This window comes from Lytechinus pictus, chromosome 2 (assembly GCF_037042905.1).
Source record: "Lytechinus pictus isolate F3 Inbred chromosome 2, Lp3.0, whole genome shotgun sequence".
Taxonomy (NCBI): domain Eukaryota; kingdom Metazoa; phylum Echinodermata; class Echinoidea; order Temnopleuroida; family Toxopneustidae; genus Lytechinus; species Lytechinus pictus.
In genome coordinates this window covers 62,167,971-62,187,617 of record NC_087246.1, presented here as the reverse complement: position 1 = coordinate 62,187,617, position 19,647 = coordinate 62,167,971, and the positions used below count along the sequence as shown (strand labels likewise).

Sequence of the window (19,647 nt, the reverse complement as noted above, 5' to 3'; positions counted from 1 at the left end):
ACCAATTATCTGATGTTTTATATATCGCACATACATGTACATGTAACTGAGAATTTAAATCACACTCACCTTTTGCTTAAACACCCTCTTGATATTTTTTTTAAATATAGCAAAACTTTCTTCAACTATTAAACAGACAAATATTTTTTTACAATTGATAACTATGTTGTTGTGTCAGTACCCTGAGCATAATCTGATCAATGCAGTGATGTGATATATACATCGCACACAACTGGGTGTTTGTGTGTAACTTACATCACACTTAACTTTTAGTGAAAACCACTCCTGATATATATTCTTTTTACTAAAGAGCAAAACTTATTTTATCTATCAAACAGAAAACTATTTTTTTTTGGAATTATAACCTTTTAAACAACAAATAAATGAAATGTTAACTGACCTCTTCTGTAGGCATGAACTTGACTTGGACGTTGATCCTTTGACCTGGTAGCAGTATACCGATAGGAGGCATCATCTCAAAATTACGAGGAATGGATCTTGCAGGCTTCAACTTCCTTCTCAAGTGAAGAGGCATGTGCTTGTCAACCTGAATAAATAATACACATGCAGTAATAATGATAATTGGGTCTCAGAGAGTATACATCACATAAAATGCTTTCACACAGGCTCAATCACAAAAATTATGGTAAATAACGAGAATGACGTAACTATAATGACTATATTTGATTATAAGGAGCTTAACGCTTACTTTATCAAAAGTCTTGAAGCACTCTACATGTATAGTAATGCTGCATGAGTACCGTAAACACAAAAGAAAATGTCGTTTTTGCATTCATACCTGCCTGAATCTGATGAAATTCTTATAGTTATTACCCTGCAACAAGACTTGCATTTTAAAATCAAATGAGTTCTTCTTGCCTAAAAATTCTTGTAATTTGCTTTCATGCTGCCAATATCCCCCAAAAAGCCTGGGAAAATATCATCATCAATATATAATTTTTTTAGTGATAGTAACTCTGATAATTTAGCTTTGCATAGAAGCATAAGAAACTTTCTTTTCATATTAACTACAAATAATGACAAAGATAGCATCCGATTTATAAAAAACATTACCTTAAAAGAATATAGCAGATAGCAAAGTATTTTTTAAATATAATACAGCAAAGTGTTTTACAAGAGGTGTACAAAAATATTGTGCAGAATCAAAGACTTTTCACTGTGCATATAAAAAAAATATATAAAAAATCACTGCATATTTTATACTATACATTTTCTATTAAGAAAAAAATCAAATAATTGCAGGTTATAATAATTTCACTGCATAAAATTACATCATGGGAAAACACATCACACAATATCTAGTAATACACACTTTTTAAAATCATGTCTTTCTAGAAACATGTCAAAAAATACTCATCAAAATGATAAGGAAATATTATCATTATTCTTTTTTTTCATTTGCAAGTGGATTCACTGTTAGATAAACTTTAATAGTTAGCAAACTCAAGATGAAATACAAATAATCTCAGCAAGTGGAGTTGATATATCAGATAATTACATTATTTCAAGCAAATTTAATTGAAGGAAATCTTCTGAAAAGCAATGAATCAAATGACTTACTGTAAAACAAAGACACAATTAGAAAATGGTGCCCTTATCTTATGAGGCTTTATATACAAGTAAATACATTGAATATTGTCGTTTTCAAACAAAACCTCAAAATCAAGTACCACATAAAACTTTGATAGTTAGCTTGGCAGACTCGTACAATCAATAACACACAATAAAATGACAAATGGGGAAAAGGTGTTTGATTTTCAAAGCATGTGCAAGGGGTGCAGGTTTTACATCAGCAAACAGTACCTTCATTTGTTTCTCCAGAAGCTAGTTGGAAAAATACATAAATAATAAAGATGTAATACACTCTAAAGATATACATAATTTTTCTATGCAAACATATGAAACAAGATTAAAGGAGAAGAGAGATGATATAAAGATATAAGACAAAGATACAACAATATAAGACCAATATGAAATGATAAATTTCATTTTCACAATGTAAAGTTCCAACAGCCCAATACTTCTTTGATAGCACATATATTTTCAAGTTATAGTGCAGTTTTATCTTTTAAAGGGATGATGTATGGGAATACATATACGCAAATTGATAGAATAACTGAGCAGTATGTTGTAGAGAGAAATTTCTTCTTTAAAATATGACCATCCAGCTTGAGACCCACAATAAAGTGCAAGGCAAGTTGAATTATATTTTGAAGCCTGAGCTCTACTGTTTCATTTTATGTAAGAACCACTAAGTTCCTTTAAGCTAAATTATTGTGAGCTTAGAGCAGGATGGTTGTAGATATTTTTTTTCAGGAGAGAGATATGACATGATATGATATGCTTTTATACCCTAAACAAGTACACACTGCTTTAATTGGGAAGGAGGGACAGACACAAGGGGAGAGGGTGTGAAGAGATGGAAAGTACAGTTAGAGAAAATAAGAGAAAACAAAAAAGGCACAGAGAATTTTTTTTTTAAATGAAAGAGAGATAGGAGAGAGAAAGAGAAATTAACATAATATAGTCAGAGAGGCCAAGAAAGATGGGGAAAGACAGAAATATTAATGGGAAGACAAGGAATAACACACAGAGAGGAAAGAAAAAGAGAGTAAGAAAAAGATAAAGATAGCAACATAGAGAAAAGGAAGTAAGAGACAAAAATAAAGAGAAAGAGACAGAAAGGGTGGATGGGGAGAATGTGAGAAGAGGTTGAGAGAGAAAATATTGGTACTTATAATATTCAGAAATGGACTGGTACAGTGGTAGTGGCTGACAGCCCTTCAAATGCGTTGAGAATAACTGTATAAAGACCTAGTGGGAAAGGGGATATGGAACGGTCAAGGACTCACCAGCTTCTTCTCCTTCTCAGTGGGCAGTGATGACCACTCACACTTGACCTCCTTGTGATTGTGCACCTGAACGGTCACCACCTTGCACTGGCCACACTGGACGTCTCCAAACTCCAGACAGTCCGTGGAGATCTCCATGTCAGGCATGGTTACACAGGCACGCAGCCGAAGGAACACACAAGGTCCATTGATGATCTGGAAATGAAACACAATCAAGGTAATGTGCAATGCCTGAATGAGGAGAAACCAGCTTTAAGAAAAAAAAAATGAAAGTTAGGGGCTGTTTAATACCTCTTTTCGCAAATTATAAAATATTTACTACAACAGGAAAATGGTAAACTACATTGGTCTCTTCTTCATTTTCAATCCATTTGGAATATGCTGAAAGTTCTACTATTAACACCCTATTCTAAATGTGAAGTAGGCCTACAAAATTTGTCACATATTAAATGAGATGAGTGGAAAGAGTGTCATTATTTGTTGAAATTAAAGAAAGACCATTGGGATTAGATTTTGGCACTGCATAATCCAGCCAATGAGTATAGTGGTGTGTAACTTTATAAAGAGCTTTATGAAACACTTCCCTGGATTAACAATTCCCTAAAGTAAGATATTCTTGAAAAATGATTGGAAATCAAATAACTTTCATAGCTTTCCTTGTCAAAGTCCTACCACTCTAAAGGAATATTTCATTGTACAGTGTGTTTGAAAAAATTGAAACAGAGGAATTATTGATGCTTTATCATTATAACTCAATCACAATCATATTCTAATGCTACTTACATTAATAGGTATCAAGGCTTCCACATCTCCTAATCCCAGGTTAGATCCAAGGGGGTCAAAACTGACCCTAAAGTCTACCGTCTCATGGTCCGGGAACCCGGGGAGGTGACGCACTCGGTCCAGTTCCACATTGAACCCTGTTCCAGCCAGTGAGACCCGGTCAGCGGAGAACGAGACGGGGAAGTAGCCAGTGTTGGTGGCACGGATGATGTGTGTTCGCACGGTACCAAGGACAACATAGCCAAAGTCAAGCATGTAGTCTGGCAGGCGGGCCCTAGAATACAGCAATAAGTCAAATTATAAACAACCTAGAATAGTATTCATTTTCTCTGTATCACAAGCAAATCTCATTTTCACTGCATATCCTGTTGCAATTTGTTCGTTTCATAATACATTCACACAAGTTGCACTTTTATTGTGACGTCATGTAGGTTGGGAAAAATGTACTCATTACCATACAGTTGTCCTCATATAAATGATAAATAACCTCATTTAAAAAACGACAGTTTTCCTGGGATATCACTTATAGTTATACTGATTAATACATATTTTCTATGGGCTTGGGATTCATTGTACAGTTAAATATTTCTTAAATTTCAATTCTCACTCATGGTATATGCTATTTACATATCTGGAAAAAGTTGTCGCCCCTAAAGTAAAAGTATGCCTCAATTGATGGTGCATGTAGTATGAAAAGCAAATATTTAGAAGCATGAATCTGCATTGAACCACTTTCTCTTTCCAGTGAAATGATTCCACTTACTTTGCCTTGACATTCTTCTTACTCCTGGACGTCATGACGCTAGCCATCAAGGCTCCTGGAGTGGCAAGAGCCGGAGCTGACCGGTCAGTGTCCAGAACCACGTTCTGCTGCTGATACTCGATGGCAAACTCCTTGACGAGCAGTCTCTCAACCTCCAGTTGGAATTCCAGCTCAGATGGGAACTCATTCTAAAATAGGGTGATATACAGAATAGCAGATATTGTTAGGAAATGGATTGTTTTCCTAAATGGGACAGTGTAGAAATCATTCTTGACTAATACAAATCAAAATAATCCCTAAAATTCTTAAGTTTGCAAAACAAAGTAAGAACCACAAAATTGACAAATTTCACACTTTTAAGGAAATTCTTCACCAATCTCTATTTAGTATTTATTTCTATACATAAACACGAGAAGAAATATATATACTGATTTAAAAAATATGGCCAATTTTAAGAATAAATTTTTTTTTTATTTCAGCATTTTGATACCATATCTTGGTGGAGACTGATGAAAAACATCCACAACCCAATTCAATTGTAGACCAATTCATGTGGAATTTAGAGTGTGTGTGTGTGGTTTTTTTTTTCCTTTTTGACCTACAGATATATGGTCATGAGAAATGCAGAAATTTGAAAATTTGCTGAAAAAGAAAATTGAATGACTTACCTGCAGAGACATGATACTCTTGGCATCCTCCTGGGAAGGATCCCTTGGGGTGGGGGAAGGGATGGGGGATCCAGACCCTCCAGGACACAGGAGGGGTTTCTTCCTGACATCCCGTCCCAGGTTCTCCTTAGCCTCCTTCATGAGGGAGCAGTAGAGCCCCTCTTCATCAGGAAAGCGAGGGAGGTCAAGGGAGACGCGTGGGAACACACCCTCTCCACACAAGTTGATGGAGTCAGGCTCAAAGTGGGCCACTTGGATCTGAGTATTTGAAGAAACAAACCGTTCAAGTTTTAGACAATTGAACTGAATAGCAGACAATATGAATATGATTTCAGTAATCGTCATCAACGACTATACTTTCTCAAGTATACTTACTACAGAATTTGATGAAACAGAACAGAACATTATGAAACATGTGTTGGCCAAGACAAGATTTTATGTTTTATACAAGTTTTTAATGGTGTCAACGATTTTAAGATTTTGTTTAACTGGGTGTAACTGAGTTCACTTGAAATCTATTTTAGAGATAAGCTCATTTACATTGCCACTATGACAAAATTTTACAGTCCCATTACCTACAAATTCAATTTGTAGACAAGGACCGAGCTCACACTATACCATGGATATTACTGCTAGGCCAAACTTCCATTTCTGCTTCACAGAAACATTGCATTTAGATTTAGAACAAGTGTTATAGAGAACAAAATTCTAGGGAATAAGAAAAATCCCTTTGACTTTATCAAAGCGCAATAGAATACATACTTTTGTTGAATAGTTTCTGGGCTCTATAGAATTATTCTCAGTATTATTATCATTATTAAGAATCATCATGAATTACCTCAAAGCTCTTGTGGAACTTTTCTGGGTATCCCGGCAGGAACTTGACCAGTAGCTTATGCTCGCTGAAGGCCTCCACATGGCCAGTGTGAGGTACCATGACAGGAACCCCTGGTAGAGGTCTGCTGCTGGTGGATGGGTCCATGTTCAAAGCCCTGAAGTCAAATTCTACCTTGCCAGTATTCCTCAGGGTAATCTCAGCCATGCAGACATGGTCGTACATCTAGAGGTCAAACACATGAATGGTGATTAATTCTGCTTGATTGATTTTTGTATTCATTCATCAATTTTATTTATCATAAATAAGTGCTGACTAGCATATAAAAATGTTATCAACAAAACTGTCTACCTACCTGTCTGCCATAATCAATATTCTTGAGATCAAAGTCATACTGGACAATGGATGCCTCCCCCTGGAGATCGAGCTCGTAGCATGGTCCACCCTCGACATTGCAGAGAGCTTTGGCCTCTGATCCTATCTCTGCGTGACCATAGAAGGTGAAGGTCACCGTGTCCGATTCTCCAGGAAGCAGGGTGCCGTAGAGGGGTAGGATATCAAACACCTGGACAAGAGAAGAGTTATGACATTTCAATGGGGTTCTAAATCAGGAGAAGGTTATTTGAAGAAAATGCCATGGGAAATGAAGAAAAATCTGGATAGACAGCATTAAAAAATATTGGGAGAAGACCTTATGGGAGGTCAAGAAATAAATGGAAGGATAGCGTAAAAGATGCCAAATTATCCAATATAGACCGCATAGATTCCACAGACAGAAAAGTTTAGCGGCAGCCAACAAGAAGTGAATGCCTAACACCACAAAATGCTAATGATGAAGATGATTAAAAGAGCAGAAATAGTGTAGTTTCGTGTTTTATCAATTTGAGAGTCGGGTATGTAGCACAAGCCCTATTAAGAATTTACTCTACTAATAAATATCTCCTGCCCCTGTAATTTTTTTGGGGGGGTTTTTGTTGCTTTTATTCAATGCATCCCATCCATTTTGTAAATAAGTTCTTCCTCAGGTTTAATGCATCATGTTTGAATAAGATTACATTTGCAAATTCATTTTAATTTCTTTCATTAAAATATACCAAATGAAGACATTATACAAAATAAACTATTATACAAACTATATACGGGTGACATTATTCACCTTATCAACTTGGGGAAAATGGCTGCCCATGAAAACAATTGCTTGTATAATTGCAACACCAAAACAAAAAAGTAGGAAGAAATTAAGGCTGGAGTAATAACTGACAAATAATGATAAATCTATAGTACAAAATGTGATGAAATATGTCCCTAAAACTTAGTTTATTCATAAGACTGGGGCCCTGCAAAAGTACAAATTTCCTCTAGACAAACCTCTTCTATGCCAACAGCAGTTGGCTCTGTGATGGCCTGGATGTATTGGAGCTTGTTGAGTCTCTGTCTTGCTGCAGTACCTGGTCTGAGGGCCGTAAGAGGACTAGGAACTCTGGCTGGCTCTATCTCATCCTCTACCACAGGAGGATCACGATCACTCAAGGGCTGCAAGGTCAAGGGAGGATTCAAAGAAACATCATTATTGATTCAATATCCAAATAGTGGCTGCGATAGAAAAATTGTTGTATTGTCATTCGATAAAACAAATGATACACAGGTTTGTTTGTGCATCATTTGTATAATAGGAATACTATAAACATTAGTACACTTCCATTTCCATGGAAGTGAAGTACCTGATACTTCTCATGAATTCTCAAACAATGTTGTTCAGTGATGTACAGTCCTCAAAACCTGTCCAGAAATGATCATTTATGAGTATACATATAATACACATATAGGAACCTTTTGAACAGCATCCGAAGCATAGCCACAGGTATTTAGACTATTTCAAAGGTAACACTGGTGTGGGTCAATATTCCCTGTTAAAATGTATCATAAATGTCTAATATAAGATAGTGATGTGATCCTGGTTATTTGATAAACCATTCTCATCTCAAAACCACAACCAGTCATTATACATTACTAATGTCCACTCATCACCAATCATTAGTAAATCTACACATTAAGCCATATAAATGGCCGGTCACGTGCTTGCAAGCAACCAATCATATCATTAGGATCCACTTTGTCTCCTTATGATAACCCATTCCTAATATGTATCATCCACACCCTTCCTCCCAAGAAGAGAAAAGGAAAGATGGCCACCAACCTGATCAACTGTAGCAATCTCATCATCTTGCTTAGCCTTGTCGTCGCTTCCGGACTTGACACTGCCCTTACTCATTGCCTTGCTGCCTCCACTCTTTGCCGTTGACTTACGAGGGCTTTTCTTGGTGGCCGTTGACTTCTTGTCCTTCTTGCTCTCCTTCTCCGACGTCACGTCGGCGAGGCTGGAGGACTTGAGGGTCGCCTTGTCGATGTCGTCTCCAGGAGGCTTGGGAGAGATGATCTGGAGCTTCTCAATGACATTGTCTGGAGGAGTTGGGTCATCAGCATCCTGCCAATACAATCATGCATAAGTTTGGAATAAATCTTGGGGTCCATATTAAATTCAATATGTGAGTTATAATGAATGAGTATTTCATTCAGTTTTTTTTATTTCTAAAATGATTCATGTTGGCATATGGGGGCCTGTTTCATAAAGAGTTACAACTAAGGTATCTTTGCTGTTATATTATGGCACCTACCAGGGTAGAAAGACATAACATCCAATCATAATCAGGGTTATCAGGGTTTCCATGGTAGTTAATATAATTGAAAAGATGCCATATATGTAGATGTAACTAGTAAGCATTGTATGAAAAAGAATTCAGGTCAACATCCGGAACTGGATTGAATACATTTAAATAAATTCCTTGGCCGAGTTAAACAATGAAATTAGTAAAGGTTTCACTTAATCCGAGTATTTAATAAAATACTAGCCTGGAATTTCATTAAATGCATGCACTTTCAAAAGGACATTGGATTTGGAATCCTTTCATTGCTTTAACCATAACTTATCATAGTACTGATTATACTAGTAATTAATTTGCATATCAGTGAAGCAACATTTTTTTGTAAACCTCATACTTTACATCATTCATACATGTCAGTTGTGGTCTCTATTGTAGTGTTATACCTGTATAAACCAATTTATACAATAACATCATTAAGAGATTTAATAAATCATTGATCAATCTTAAAGGTCAAGTCCACCCCAGCAAAATGTTGAATTAAATAAATAGAGAAAAATCAAACTAGCATAACACTGAAAATTTCATCAAAATCGGATGTAAAATAAAAAAGTTATGGCATTTTAAAATTTCGCTTATTTTTCACAAAACAGTGATATGCACAACTAAGTGACATGCACTGTGTCAGTCGATGATGTCCATCACTCACTATTTATTTTGTTTTTTATTGTTTGAATTATACAATATTTCATTTTTTACAGATATGACCATAGGGACCGACTTGACTGAATCATATAGTATTAAGCAATGCTAATATCACATGTTCAGCGAGGAATTAATCACTCTTTCACTTGACAATGAGGAGAAAATTAGAATATTTCATATTTCATATAATAAAATACAAAAGAAATAGTGAGTGGATGACGTCATCAGTCTCCTCATTTGCATACCAACCAGGATGTGCATATAACTGTTTTGTGAAATTAAGCGAAATTTTTAAATGTCATAACTTTCTTATTTTACATCCGATTTTGATGAAATTTTCAGTGTTATGCTTGTTGGATTTTTCTCTTTTTGATCAAATCAATTTTTTGTTGGTGTGGACTTGTCCTTTAAATATTAAATCTTTAATTAATTGCAACTATCTACATGTAGAAAATCACTTGACACACACCATAGCTTGAAACCAATCTGAAGCTTGATTGTATATTCTAGGCTGCAGGCCAATGGGCCAACTTGACTCCAGCAGTTGACCTTTGACCTTCAGGGTCATTCACATTCAATAGCATTTTATCTTACCTTCATCTCATCCATCTTTTCCTCTCCACTCTCTGCTCCTCCTTCACCTTTCTCTTGATCTTTCTGTTCTTCCTCCTTTAGCAGATCATCATCTCCTGGTAGAGGTTCTTCAAAGGCCACATGAGTCTCTGCTGTTTGTCAAATAAATATTTTACGAATAGTTGATTACCAGTAGACTGCAAAATACATTGTTTGATCAAGTTTGAAAACACAAAATATGTTTACAAGGCAACTGATCATGAAAATGTGAATTTATTTTCTTCATAAAGTATTATCTATTTTCTGTCTACTATCCTCTTTGAATTCTTTATGCAAGCAGAACAATTCTAATGAAGTAGCACGCTATATAAATGCAAATATGTATGTATTATACTGTACATGTATGTATAGAACTATAAGTACTGATAATTATAAGAAAACATTACTTTAACCAATCTATACACATTACATGTGAAATGTCAGGAATATTAAAAAAATCTGAATGTAGTTTAGCCTGGCGCACCCCTTTACATTTTGGGATTGCATTCAGTTGCAAACATGTACTTCGCGAATGCAGTCAACAAAACGGCAATGAAATGAGCTAATACAAGCTGAATAAGCAGACAAATACAGAGGCCTTGCTTTCTATCTCGGTAATAATCTGATTAAAAAGTCAGGCTTTACAACATGATACATTAATTTCTTGAATGCCAATATCACAGATATAGATGATGATATCAAGATACAGCACAATGTATATACAATTCTAAAATGATTAATTTCTCAGATTTATGTAAAATATATATAAAATTCCAGTTAATCTAATTTAATATGCTTGTTGAACTTCAAAATTGACTCAAGAGTCATAATATGCATAAAGGGGAGAGCCCTTATAATTGCTTAATATCTATCAAGGATTTAATTCCACTCTCTTTAATGTTTTTACAAAGTTGGATTAGTTTGGTTCAAAAACATAAAAAATACATAAGGATACAAAATTCATTGATAAATGGCATAGACTTTGCATAACAGGTGCAACTCCATTCAAACTTGTGCATATCAAAAAAGGGTTTTAAAAATGTTATTCAAAATGTATAACAAGTGGAACGCCTCTGGCAGTCTCGCCTGCATTACGCAATTTAATATAGCAGCAGTGCTAACTTTGAAAACTACTATAAAATAATCATTCACAAAAACACCATTCATATGGTCAAATACACCCATGTCCACATTTCATTCACTCTATCCATAAACTTTCAAAGTTATGATGGCAATTCAACAATTACCCCAACATGGCCTAAGTTTATTGACCTTAACTGACCTTTGACCTTGGTTTTGTGACCTGATACTCACAGGGGATGTTTAGTGATACTTAATTACTCTTATATCCCAAGTTTTATGAAATAGATCCATAAACTTCAGAGTTAGGATGGTAATTCAACAAATACCCCCAACACGGCCAATGTTCATTGACCTTAAATGACCTTTGACCATGGTCATGTGACCTGAAACTCGTACAAGATGTTCAGTGATACTCGATTACTCTTATGTCCAAGTTTTATGAACTAGATCCATAAACCTTCAGAGTTAGGATGGTAATTTAACAAAGACTCCCAACACGGCTAAAGTTTATTGACCTTAAATGACCATTGACCATGGTCATGTGACCTGAAACTTGCACAGGATATTCAGTGGTACTTGATTAACCTAATGTCCAAGTTTCATGAACTAGATCCATAAATTTTCAAAGTTATGAAGGTAATTCAACAAATACCCCCAACTTGGCCAAAGTTCATTGACCCTAAATGACCTTTGACCTTGGCCATGTGACCTGAAACTCAGGCAGGATGTTCACTAATACTTGATTAACCTTATGTCCAAGTTTCATGAACTAGATCCATAAATTTTCAAAGTTATGATAGTAATTCAACAAATACCCCCAACTTGACCAAAGTTCATTGACCCTAAATGACCTTTGACCTTGGTCATGTGACCTGAAACTCAAGCAGGATGTTCAGTAATACTTGATTAAACTTATGTTCAAGTTTCATGAACTAGGTCCATATACTTTCTAAGTTATGATGTCATTTCAAAAACTTAACCTTCGGTTAAGATTTTGAAAATAATTCTCCCAACATGGTCTAAGTTCATTGACCCTAAATGACCTTTGATCTTAGTCATGTGACCTGAAACTCAAGCAGGATGTTCAGTAATACTTGATTAACCTTATGTCCAAGTTTCATGAACTAGGTCCATATACTTTCTAAGTTATGATGTCATTTCAAAAACTTAACCTTAGGTTAAGATCTGATGTTGACGCCGCCGCCGCCGTCGCCGTCGGAAAAGCGGCGCCTATAGTCTCGCTCTGCTATGCAGGCGAGACAAAAATTGGATTATACATACAAGGGACCTCTACATTGAAAACCTCAATCACATACAAACTTGTTTACATTAATAAACAAAAACTGTGGAATCATTAATTAATAAATCGTAGGCTCAACATTGCTGCAACCTAGCAGGGTTGTTACCAGCCAATTTTTTAGTGCCAGCTTAGTTTAACTGGCTGGGGTCAAGGGGCAATGGCTTGGCAAAAGCATTATTTTTAATAGCATCCAGTGATAAAAGAACACATTCATTATTGAACGCTTTCTCAATAAATGCGCTGAATTAATCAATGCTCAAAATCTGCATAACCATGGTTTTAAAACTCAGATTCAAAACCACCTTTGTGAAGTTGGGCCTTCAATATCATTACTGATAAATCAATAAATATTGAATGCTTATACTCAAATACAAGCAGTGGCAACATGTCATGCCTGGTAGCTCACATATGTGCTCATATTATATAACATAGTTGCGTCATCATCAGGTATGTTACATTAGTGGTGATTAAATAAGCAATTATGATATAATCAGGCTGAATTATGATGAGGTTAGGTGGGATATAAAGACTAGTGGCATAATATGGGCATCAATCCATTTTGATGTAGGTAGGACAAATGAAATGCTGAAATGTCAAAATTTTAAGAAACAGACTAGGCTTTATCAACAGGGCTTAGATCAATCCAAGGACATGGCCTTCAATGTCCTGTTGATTGGATGGCCTTGGTGCCATCTCACAGGCCTTGGAGATTTTTTGCTCTCTTTTTTTCCCCCATAATACAGCAATGTGCGCTAAAGAAAAGTGGCCTTTGATGTCAAACCTTAATAATTTGTTATCATATAACATCAGCCAAATATTTTCAGTATATCTTGGATAAAAACAAATAAATGTTTCTATTGAAACCATTTGGCATGGAGAAGGAATAAAAGATAAGGGATGTCGAACACCCACATGGGTTGGGTAATATTAGTGGGGGGGTTGGAGATTGATGTACACTGCGTGAAAAGAAAGGGGAGTTATATCCCTCTAAGGATTGATGCCCAAATTTAAATCTGTTAAAAAAAACCTCACCTTCACTTTCATCGTCTGACTCAGAGTCTTGCATAGAGAACAAAGTTGAGAAAGTACAAGTGCGTGCAAATAAATTAATCTACTTCTAGATCCTAAAACCAAATCATTTCTGATATCACTACTTATACTAGCAAAGTGACAGAGAAAATGCTTGGGCAAGCATTCTTTAATTTTTTCTTATCTTACTTGCTCAAAAGAAGTTAACAGGAGGATTAATCAGTATTGTCAATTCCAAAATGACTACATCACCTTTTGTCTGATATTGCGTCAAGTGTCATTTTACCAAAAATACAAGGTTAAAAGGTGATTAGGTAAAAATCACTAAAGCACCTACTGAAATGCTAACTCTATACAAATCTATAATTAATAATGCATGACTAAATCGATCTAACGAAATCTCAACATTTTTTTTCTAAGTATGTGTTGTGAAAGTGGTGATCACATCTATTGAAGCATAGGTGCTTAATGTGTACAATGCAGCAATACTTTAAAGAATTCTTTGTAACTCATGAAAATATAAAATGTGGTGAAAGGGTGATATTTGGATAGTTCTTTGCTAAGAGTGACCATCATATTGAAAAAGCCTTGAAAAACCATTTACCATATTCTGAGAAAGTTAAACAGGGAAATAAAAGAATGATATTTTAGTCCAATTATGTTGAAAATGCATGCAGAAATGGAAAGAATGAATTAGCAGCATGCAAAATTAATCACCTCTTCAAAAAAAGAAAATCAAATATTAGAATTCCTTTATGAATGTATTACATTTTTGCAACATCATCAAAATCCACAAGCATCCCATCAAAACAATAGTATTGCATGTAAATGCCCCTCACAACATTTTCATCAGATCACTCTCATTTCTTTCATGATGATTACAAAATGTGATGAAAATGAAATTGACAAAATATAACTGCTCAATGGAATGCTAGCTCAAATTTTGCAACTAAAAGTAGTAAAATATTAAAATATTACATCTTCTTATCATGTTATTGTAGAGTACACGCACTACATGTACCTAAGAAAACATGAGAAGGTAAATATCACCATCAACCACAAGGGAACTGACTTACTCACGATTTATTAAGTTTCTGAGCAGTGTACCATGATTTTATTATAGTCTTTACTATGGATTACAATGATTATATGAATTTATTTTACTCTGGATTACCATGGTTTCACAATGATTGTTACTACGGTTTACCATGATTTTACTATTGTTTTTACTATGGTTCATGGTGTTTCTACTTTGGTTTTAACCACACTTCCTAATTTTAACATTAATTTGGTCAAAGAATCAATGAATTATCATGGTTTCCAAAGTATTTCTCACAAGGATTCATAATACATATCTTTTATTGGAGAATGGTATCTTACCTTCTAAAGGCTCAACTTGTGGCTCAGGGACGGGAAGAGGGTAAAGCATTATGGGTGTTTCTGGTTCCAGGAAGGACCAACGGTAGTTGACAGCCATGGGGCTGTTGTTGGTGATGTTGACGTATCGGGTGACCTCGGTGTCATTGAGGATGCAGCCAAAGTTGACCTGCATCTTCTCAAAGGTCAGGTTAGGGAAGAAGACCTCGCCACGGAGACTGACATAGTCCTGAAGAGGACGGAATAGATGAATGATCGAACATTTATTGATATACCTTCATGGTTCAGAAGGATAGACATTCAGCAAAGCACACAAGTTACAATATTTTATATCAAATGGAAAATATAAATTCCAACATTAAAGAAGATCTACACTTTTTAATGTATTGCTGCAATGTATTGCTGCAATACACAAAAAAGCATATCTTTTAACATGTATGAGCGGTGACAATGGTGTCTTGGCAACCCCAATTTTATTTGTTCCAGTCAATTAGAAAGTACATTTTAAAATTTAATTCTATAAATTCCATTTATATAAAATGGAAAAAACAACCCTGACATATGCATCCTAGATATTTTCATGGCTCGCTTTCCGTAGTTGGGATTGAACAGATTAATCACAACTCTTTGTAAGAAAGTGCCCTGGCAAACTCTACTTACAGTGTGCGGATGTTCTAGGTAGGTGACAGTCAGTAGTTTCTCAGCAATACGGCTATGTGAATCATTCTGATAGGCAGGGTCAAACTGAATAGTCATCAGCTTACTCTCACCAACCTCTAGAGGTACCTCCTATCAAATAATAACCAGATGAAGGGTGAAAGGAATATTTACAATGACATATTTAGTCACACTTTCATCGACTTATCTATTAACTTGTTTATACATCTATGCACTTGTTCATTTCATTGTTGACTTCATACATAGCAAGATGATTTGCCCGACCTACATTGATAAAACTCTTTGAAACTTTAGTAGGAATGCTTCCAAGGAATGAAGAAAGTGCATACATTGTGTGAGGGCATGCCAGGATTCAATGATGAGGCTAATGATATATCTGAAAAGCAATTACTATGTTATTGATATTATTACTAACATATATCATACACTTCAAAACTCAAATGAATTAAAATCATAGGTAAGACATATTGTCCCATTAATGCCAATAAATATAAATCATATACTTTGAGTCTGACAAAATTGTAAATCATAAGACAAATTGAATAAGACTTCAAATCTTGAAAATAAATGTCTGAATATGTGTTGACAAACTTGTAATGAAATTACTTTGATTTTGTTTGTTTGTTTTATAATGCAATAATGATTTTGTTGTGGCATATTGAGAAATAATTAATGAATTTGCAAGTACGTCCCGATGCCACTGCAAAAATGATGGTGGCACTACATTTCTAAGACTTTAATTGACCCTCAATTACATATGTCCTTATAATAAAATAAATAACAATAACAATATATCTGCCTGTCCAACAGTGTAGACAACTCACATCCTATTGTCTTTGTGATATAATTTTTTGATGAGCATTGTCTTCTGACTTCCAAACAAGCCTCAAATGGTTGCATGAACATGTTCTCTGGGTATTCATCCTATTTGTTTGATTTAATGAAAACTTGAAACTGCATGTCATACTTGTTAGGGTTCTGCTTAGTGGCCTAAGCAGTTCACTTCCAGATTTTCATGTATCACGCATCATATTTTTTTTATATCAACATGTATATTTTTGTCCATCCTGTTTGTTTTTCTTTGTAATTATTTTCAATGCAGTGGGGTAAATAATCTTGAGACCTGAAATTTGACTTATCACTGACTTACCAGACTAGAGAAGGTTTCAGTCCCATTTTCAACGAGTTGGAATGGTTCCTCCAGATTGATGGTGGTATGCAAGGGAAGTGATGACACATTGCTTATTGTCAGTTCATTGTACTGCATGGTAAGCACATCATCAGGATGCTAAGGAATAAAAATAATGATTGAAATAGTAAGGCACATTACTCAAATGCAGAGTCACGTCTTTTTGTAGTAATCCCGCACCTGTTTCTGCAACAGGGCCATTACCAATGCAGTGATGTAGTTTTTACCATACATGATTGGGAATTTAATTGAAAAATGCATTACCTTATCAACCCTGAAGGAGACTTGCTTGGAGGAGAACTCTAGGACAGGACTGATGAAGGTGATGTTGATGTCTGTCTTCATAATCTTTTCCTTCCCACTGGTTCTACCGATGATGGCATGACATAACATCCGCTCCTTCACTGTCTTTGGTCTAATATAAGAAAAGAAATTATTTGGATTTAGATTTTTTTTCTTTTTGTCATTTTCCAATCACAAAATACAATTAAAGTAACAATACATATTCAAATATCACAAAGTACAATGTCAATTGTGATAATACATACAAATTAGAAGATATTATAAACTGAGGCAAACTACAGTTACTTTGGCTTATAAGTGATAAAATAAAAAAGAGGGGGTTTGCCAAGAAAAAGCCATGTTTGTATGAGAGGCAAGCCCCTGTGACCTAGTTTCAATATGTATAAGCAATTGACAAAACTAGTATACTATAAGACATAGAGACTGAAGACGCTATAAACAATATACAAAATATCAAAAGTTACAACAAATAAGTGACAAAAATTAAAAGAATATAATAATAATACTACTATTGATAATACACAGATGAAAAAGATGACAATAACAGATTAATTGGAGATTTAATTTAATCCCTGTTTTCTACAAAAATCATCAAAGTAAAACTATTGATAGCAAATAGAAAGAAAAATTAGTCCAAAGAATCAGCTTCACTTTAAGTCAGGTGCTCTGTTAATGTAAACATTGACCCATATGTGATGAGGATGGTTTAAGCAAATAACATGGATCCATGTATCACTATCTTATAAAACACAAAATACACATCATTTCGCTGAGGCATTAGAATAATTATCCACATTTGTTACCATTGAGACAGTTCAGACACCCTTGTGCATGTAGTTCTTACTAATATCCTTGAAGATATGTATTACCAGTACACTTTTTTGTGATGCGCTGTAAAAGAACCAAAGTGAATGCTGCAATTTTAAGATTTTTATGTATTAAATTTAGCCCTAAACGTATATCTTTTCATGCAATAGTGAATATAACTTACTCTGAGCTTTCCCCTTCAAGGTGAACCTCGATACTCTCTCCAGCCTCCAGTTCAAACCTTGATGGTGTCAGGCTGAACACTGGCCTTGGGGGTGGAGCAGGAGGGGGCATTTTCTATAAAAAGGCAAGAAGAAAAGGGGCAAAATTAAAAGGCAATCCAAACTTTCAAAATTAATATCAGCTATGGTGAAAAGTATTCAAAAGACAGGATGACTATATGAGCAATCAAAAAGAAGTTTCAATTCTCAGCAGTTATACTTGTTTGTGAACAGAGGTCCCATACATATGAGCAAACATGTACAGTCCTTTGGGTGACACTGGGCCCTGTATCATAAAGCATAGTGATTGATCGCTAGACTGATTTCTACAACTGATTGCATTGATCATAGTGTAAGATTAATCATAACAAGTGGAACGCCTCTGGCAGTCTCACCTGCATTACGCGATTTAATATAGCAGCAGTGCTAACTTTGAAAACTACTATAAAATAATCATTCACAAAAACTCCATTCATATAATGACATAATACCACGTTCATTGACCATAAATGACATTTGAACGGTGACTTAAGACTTGTCAACTACATCCATGTCCACATTTCAATCACTCTATCTATAAACTTTCAAAGTTATGATGACAATTCAACAATCACCCCAACATGGCCTAAGTTTATTGACCTTAACTGACCTTTGACCTTGGTTTTGTGACCTGAAACTCACAGGGGATGTTCAGTGATACTTGATTACTCTTATATCCCAAGTTTTATGAACTAGATCCATAAACTTTCAGAGTTAGGATGGTAATTTAACAAATACCCCCAACAAGGCCAAAGTTCATTGACCTTTAATGACCTTTGACCATGGTCATGTGACCTGAAACTCGTACAGGATGTTCAGTGATACTTGATTACTCTTATGTCCAAGTTTTATGAACTAAATCCGTAAACATTCAGAGTTAGGATGGTAATATAACAAATACCCCCAACACGGCCAAAGTTCATTGACCTTAAATGACCATTGACCATGGTCATGTGACCTGAAACTCGCACATGATGTTTGCTAATACTTGATTAATCTTATGTCCAAGTTTCATGAACTAGGTCCATATACTTTCTAAGTTATGATGTCATTTCAAAAACTTAACCTTCGGTTAAGATTTTGAAAATAATTCTCCCAACATGGTCAAAGTTCATTGACCCTAAATGACCTTTGACCTTGGTCATGTGACCTGAAACTCAGGCAGGATGTTTAGTAATACTTGATTAACCTTATGTCCAAGTTTCATGAACTAGGTCCATATACTTTCTAAGTTATGATGTCATTTCAAAAACTTAACCTTAGGTTAAGATTTGATGTTGACGCCGCCGCCGTCGCCGCCGCCGTCGGAAAAGCGGCGCCTATAGTCTCGCTCTGCTATGCAGGCGAGACAAAAATCTGCACCATGATCGATTGCTGAGCTCTATGTTACAAAGTGCATGGGGGCTGTTTCTCAGAGATATAAGCATGATTTAAACCATGCTTTAGCGGCAATACCCTCGTTTTTTAACACACACTCTTTACTGAAATACGTTATAGTGTCCATCACTTCAGCTAAATCTGACCAATACAGAGACGAGTCCTACACCACACACAAAATTGTAATTTACTAGTGACTTTCAATCTTTACCCTTTATAAACAACGCCTCAATCATTGACCTGGTAAAAAGAATTACGTTTAAATGCAACTTAAGGAATTAAATGCAACTCCCAAATACATTCTAGAAAGGGTTCCAATCAAACGCAACTTGAAATTCAACCGAT

General features: G+C 35.3%; 1 protein-coding gene across 19 annotated transcripts in view; it reads right to left on the bottom strand.

The window, feature by feature from the left end:
* The window catches only part of LOC129269120 (hydrocephalus-inducing protein homolog), a 96,285-nt gene that overhangs the window by 56,652 nt on the left and 19,986 nt on the right, over positions 1-19,647 (bottom strand). For 5 of the 19 annotated variants that reach the window (XM_064095346.1, XM_064095333.1, XM_064095343.1 and 2 more), the window contains exons 20-36: positions 17,850-17,962; positions 16,820-16,970; positions 16,517-16,654; positions 15,349-15,477; positions 14,692-14,917; positions 13,315-13,341; positions 9,882-10,012; positions 8,120-8,407; positions 7,291-7,455; positions 6,278-6,487; positions 5,926-6,147; positions 5,088-5,345; positions 4,420-4,607; positions 3,657-3,930; positions 2,874-3,068; positions 1,825-1,845; positions 401-547 (exon numbers count right to left, since the gene is read on the bottom strand). In XM_064095346.1, coding sequence (XP_063951416.1) covers positions 401-547; positions 1,825-1,845; positions 2,874-3,068; positions 3,657-3,930; positions 4,420-4,607; positions 5,088-5,345; positions 5,926-6,147; positions 6,278-6,487; positions 7,291-7,455; positions 8,120-8,407; positions 9,882-10,012; positions 13,315-13,341; positions 14,692-14,917; positions 15,349-15,477; positions 16,517-16,654; positions 16,820-16,970; positions 17,850-17,962 — 2,883 coding nt within the window. The remainder of the gene's footprint in view (positions 1-400; positions 548-1,824; positions 1,846-2,873; positions 3,069-3,656; positions 3,931-4,419; positions 4,608-5,087; positions 5,346-5,925; positions 6,148-6,277; positions 6,488-7,290; positions 7,456-8,119; positions 8,408-9,881; positions 10,013-13,314; positions 13,342-14,691; positions 14,918-15,348; positions 15,478-16,516; positions 16,655-16,819; positions 16,971-17,849; positions 17,963-19,647) is intronic. The other 14 variants (XM_064095347.1, XM_064095340.1, XM_064095352.1 and 11 more) reach the window with 7 other exon arrangements.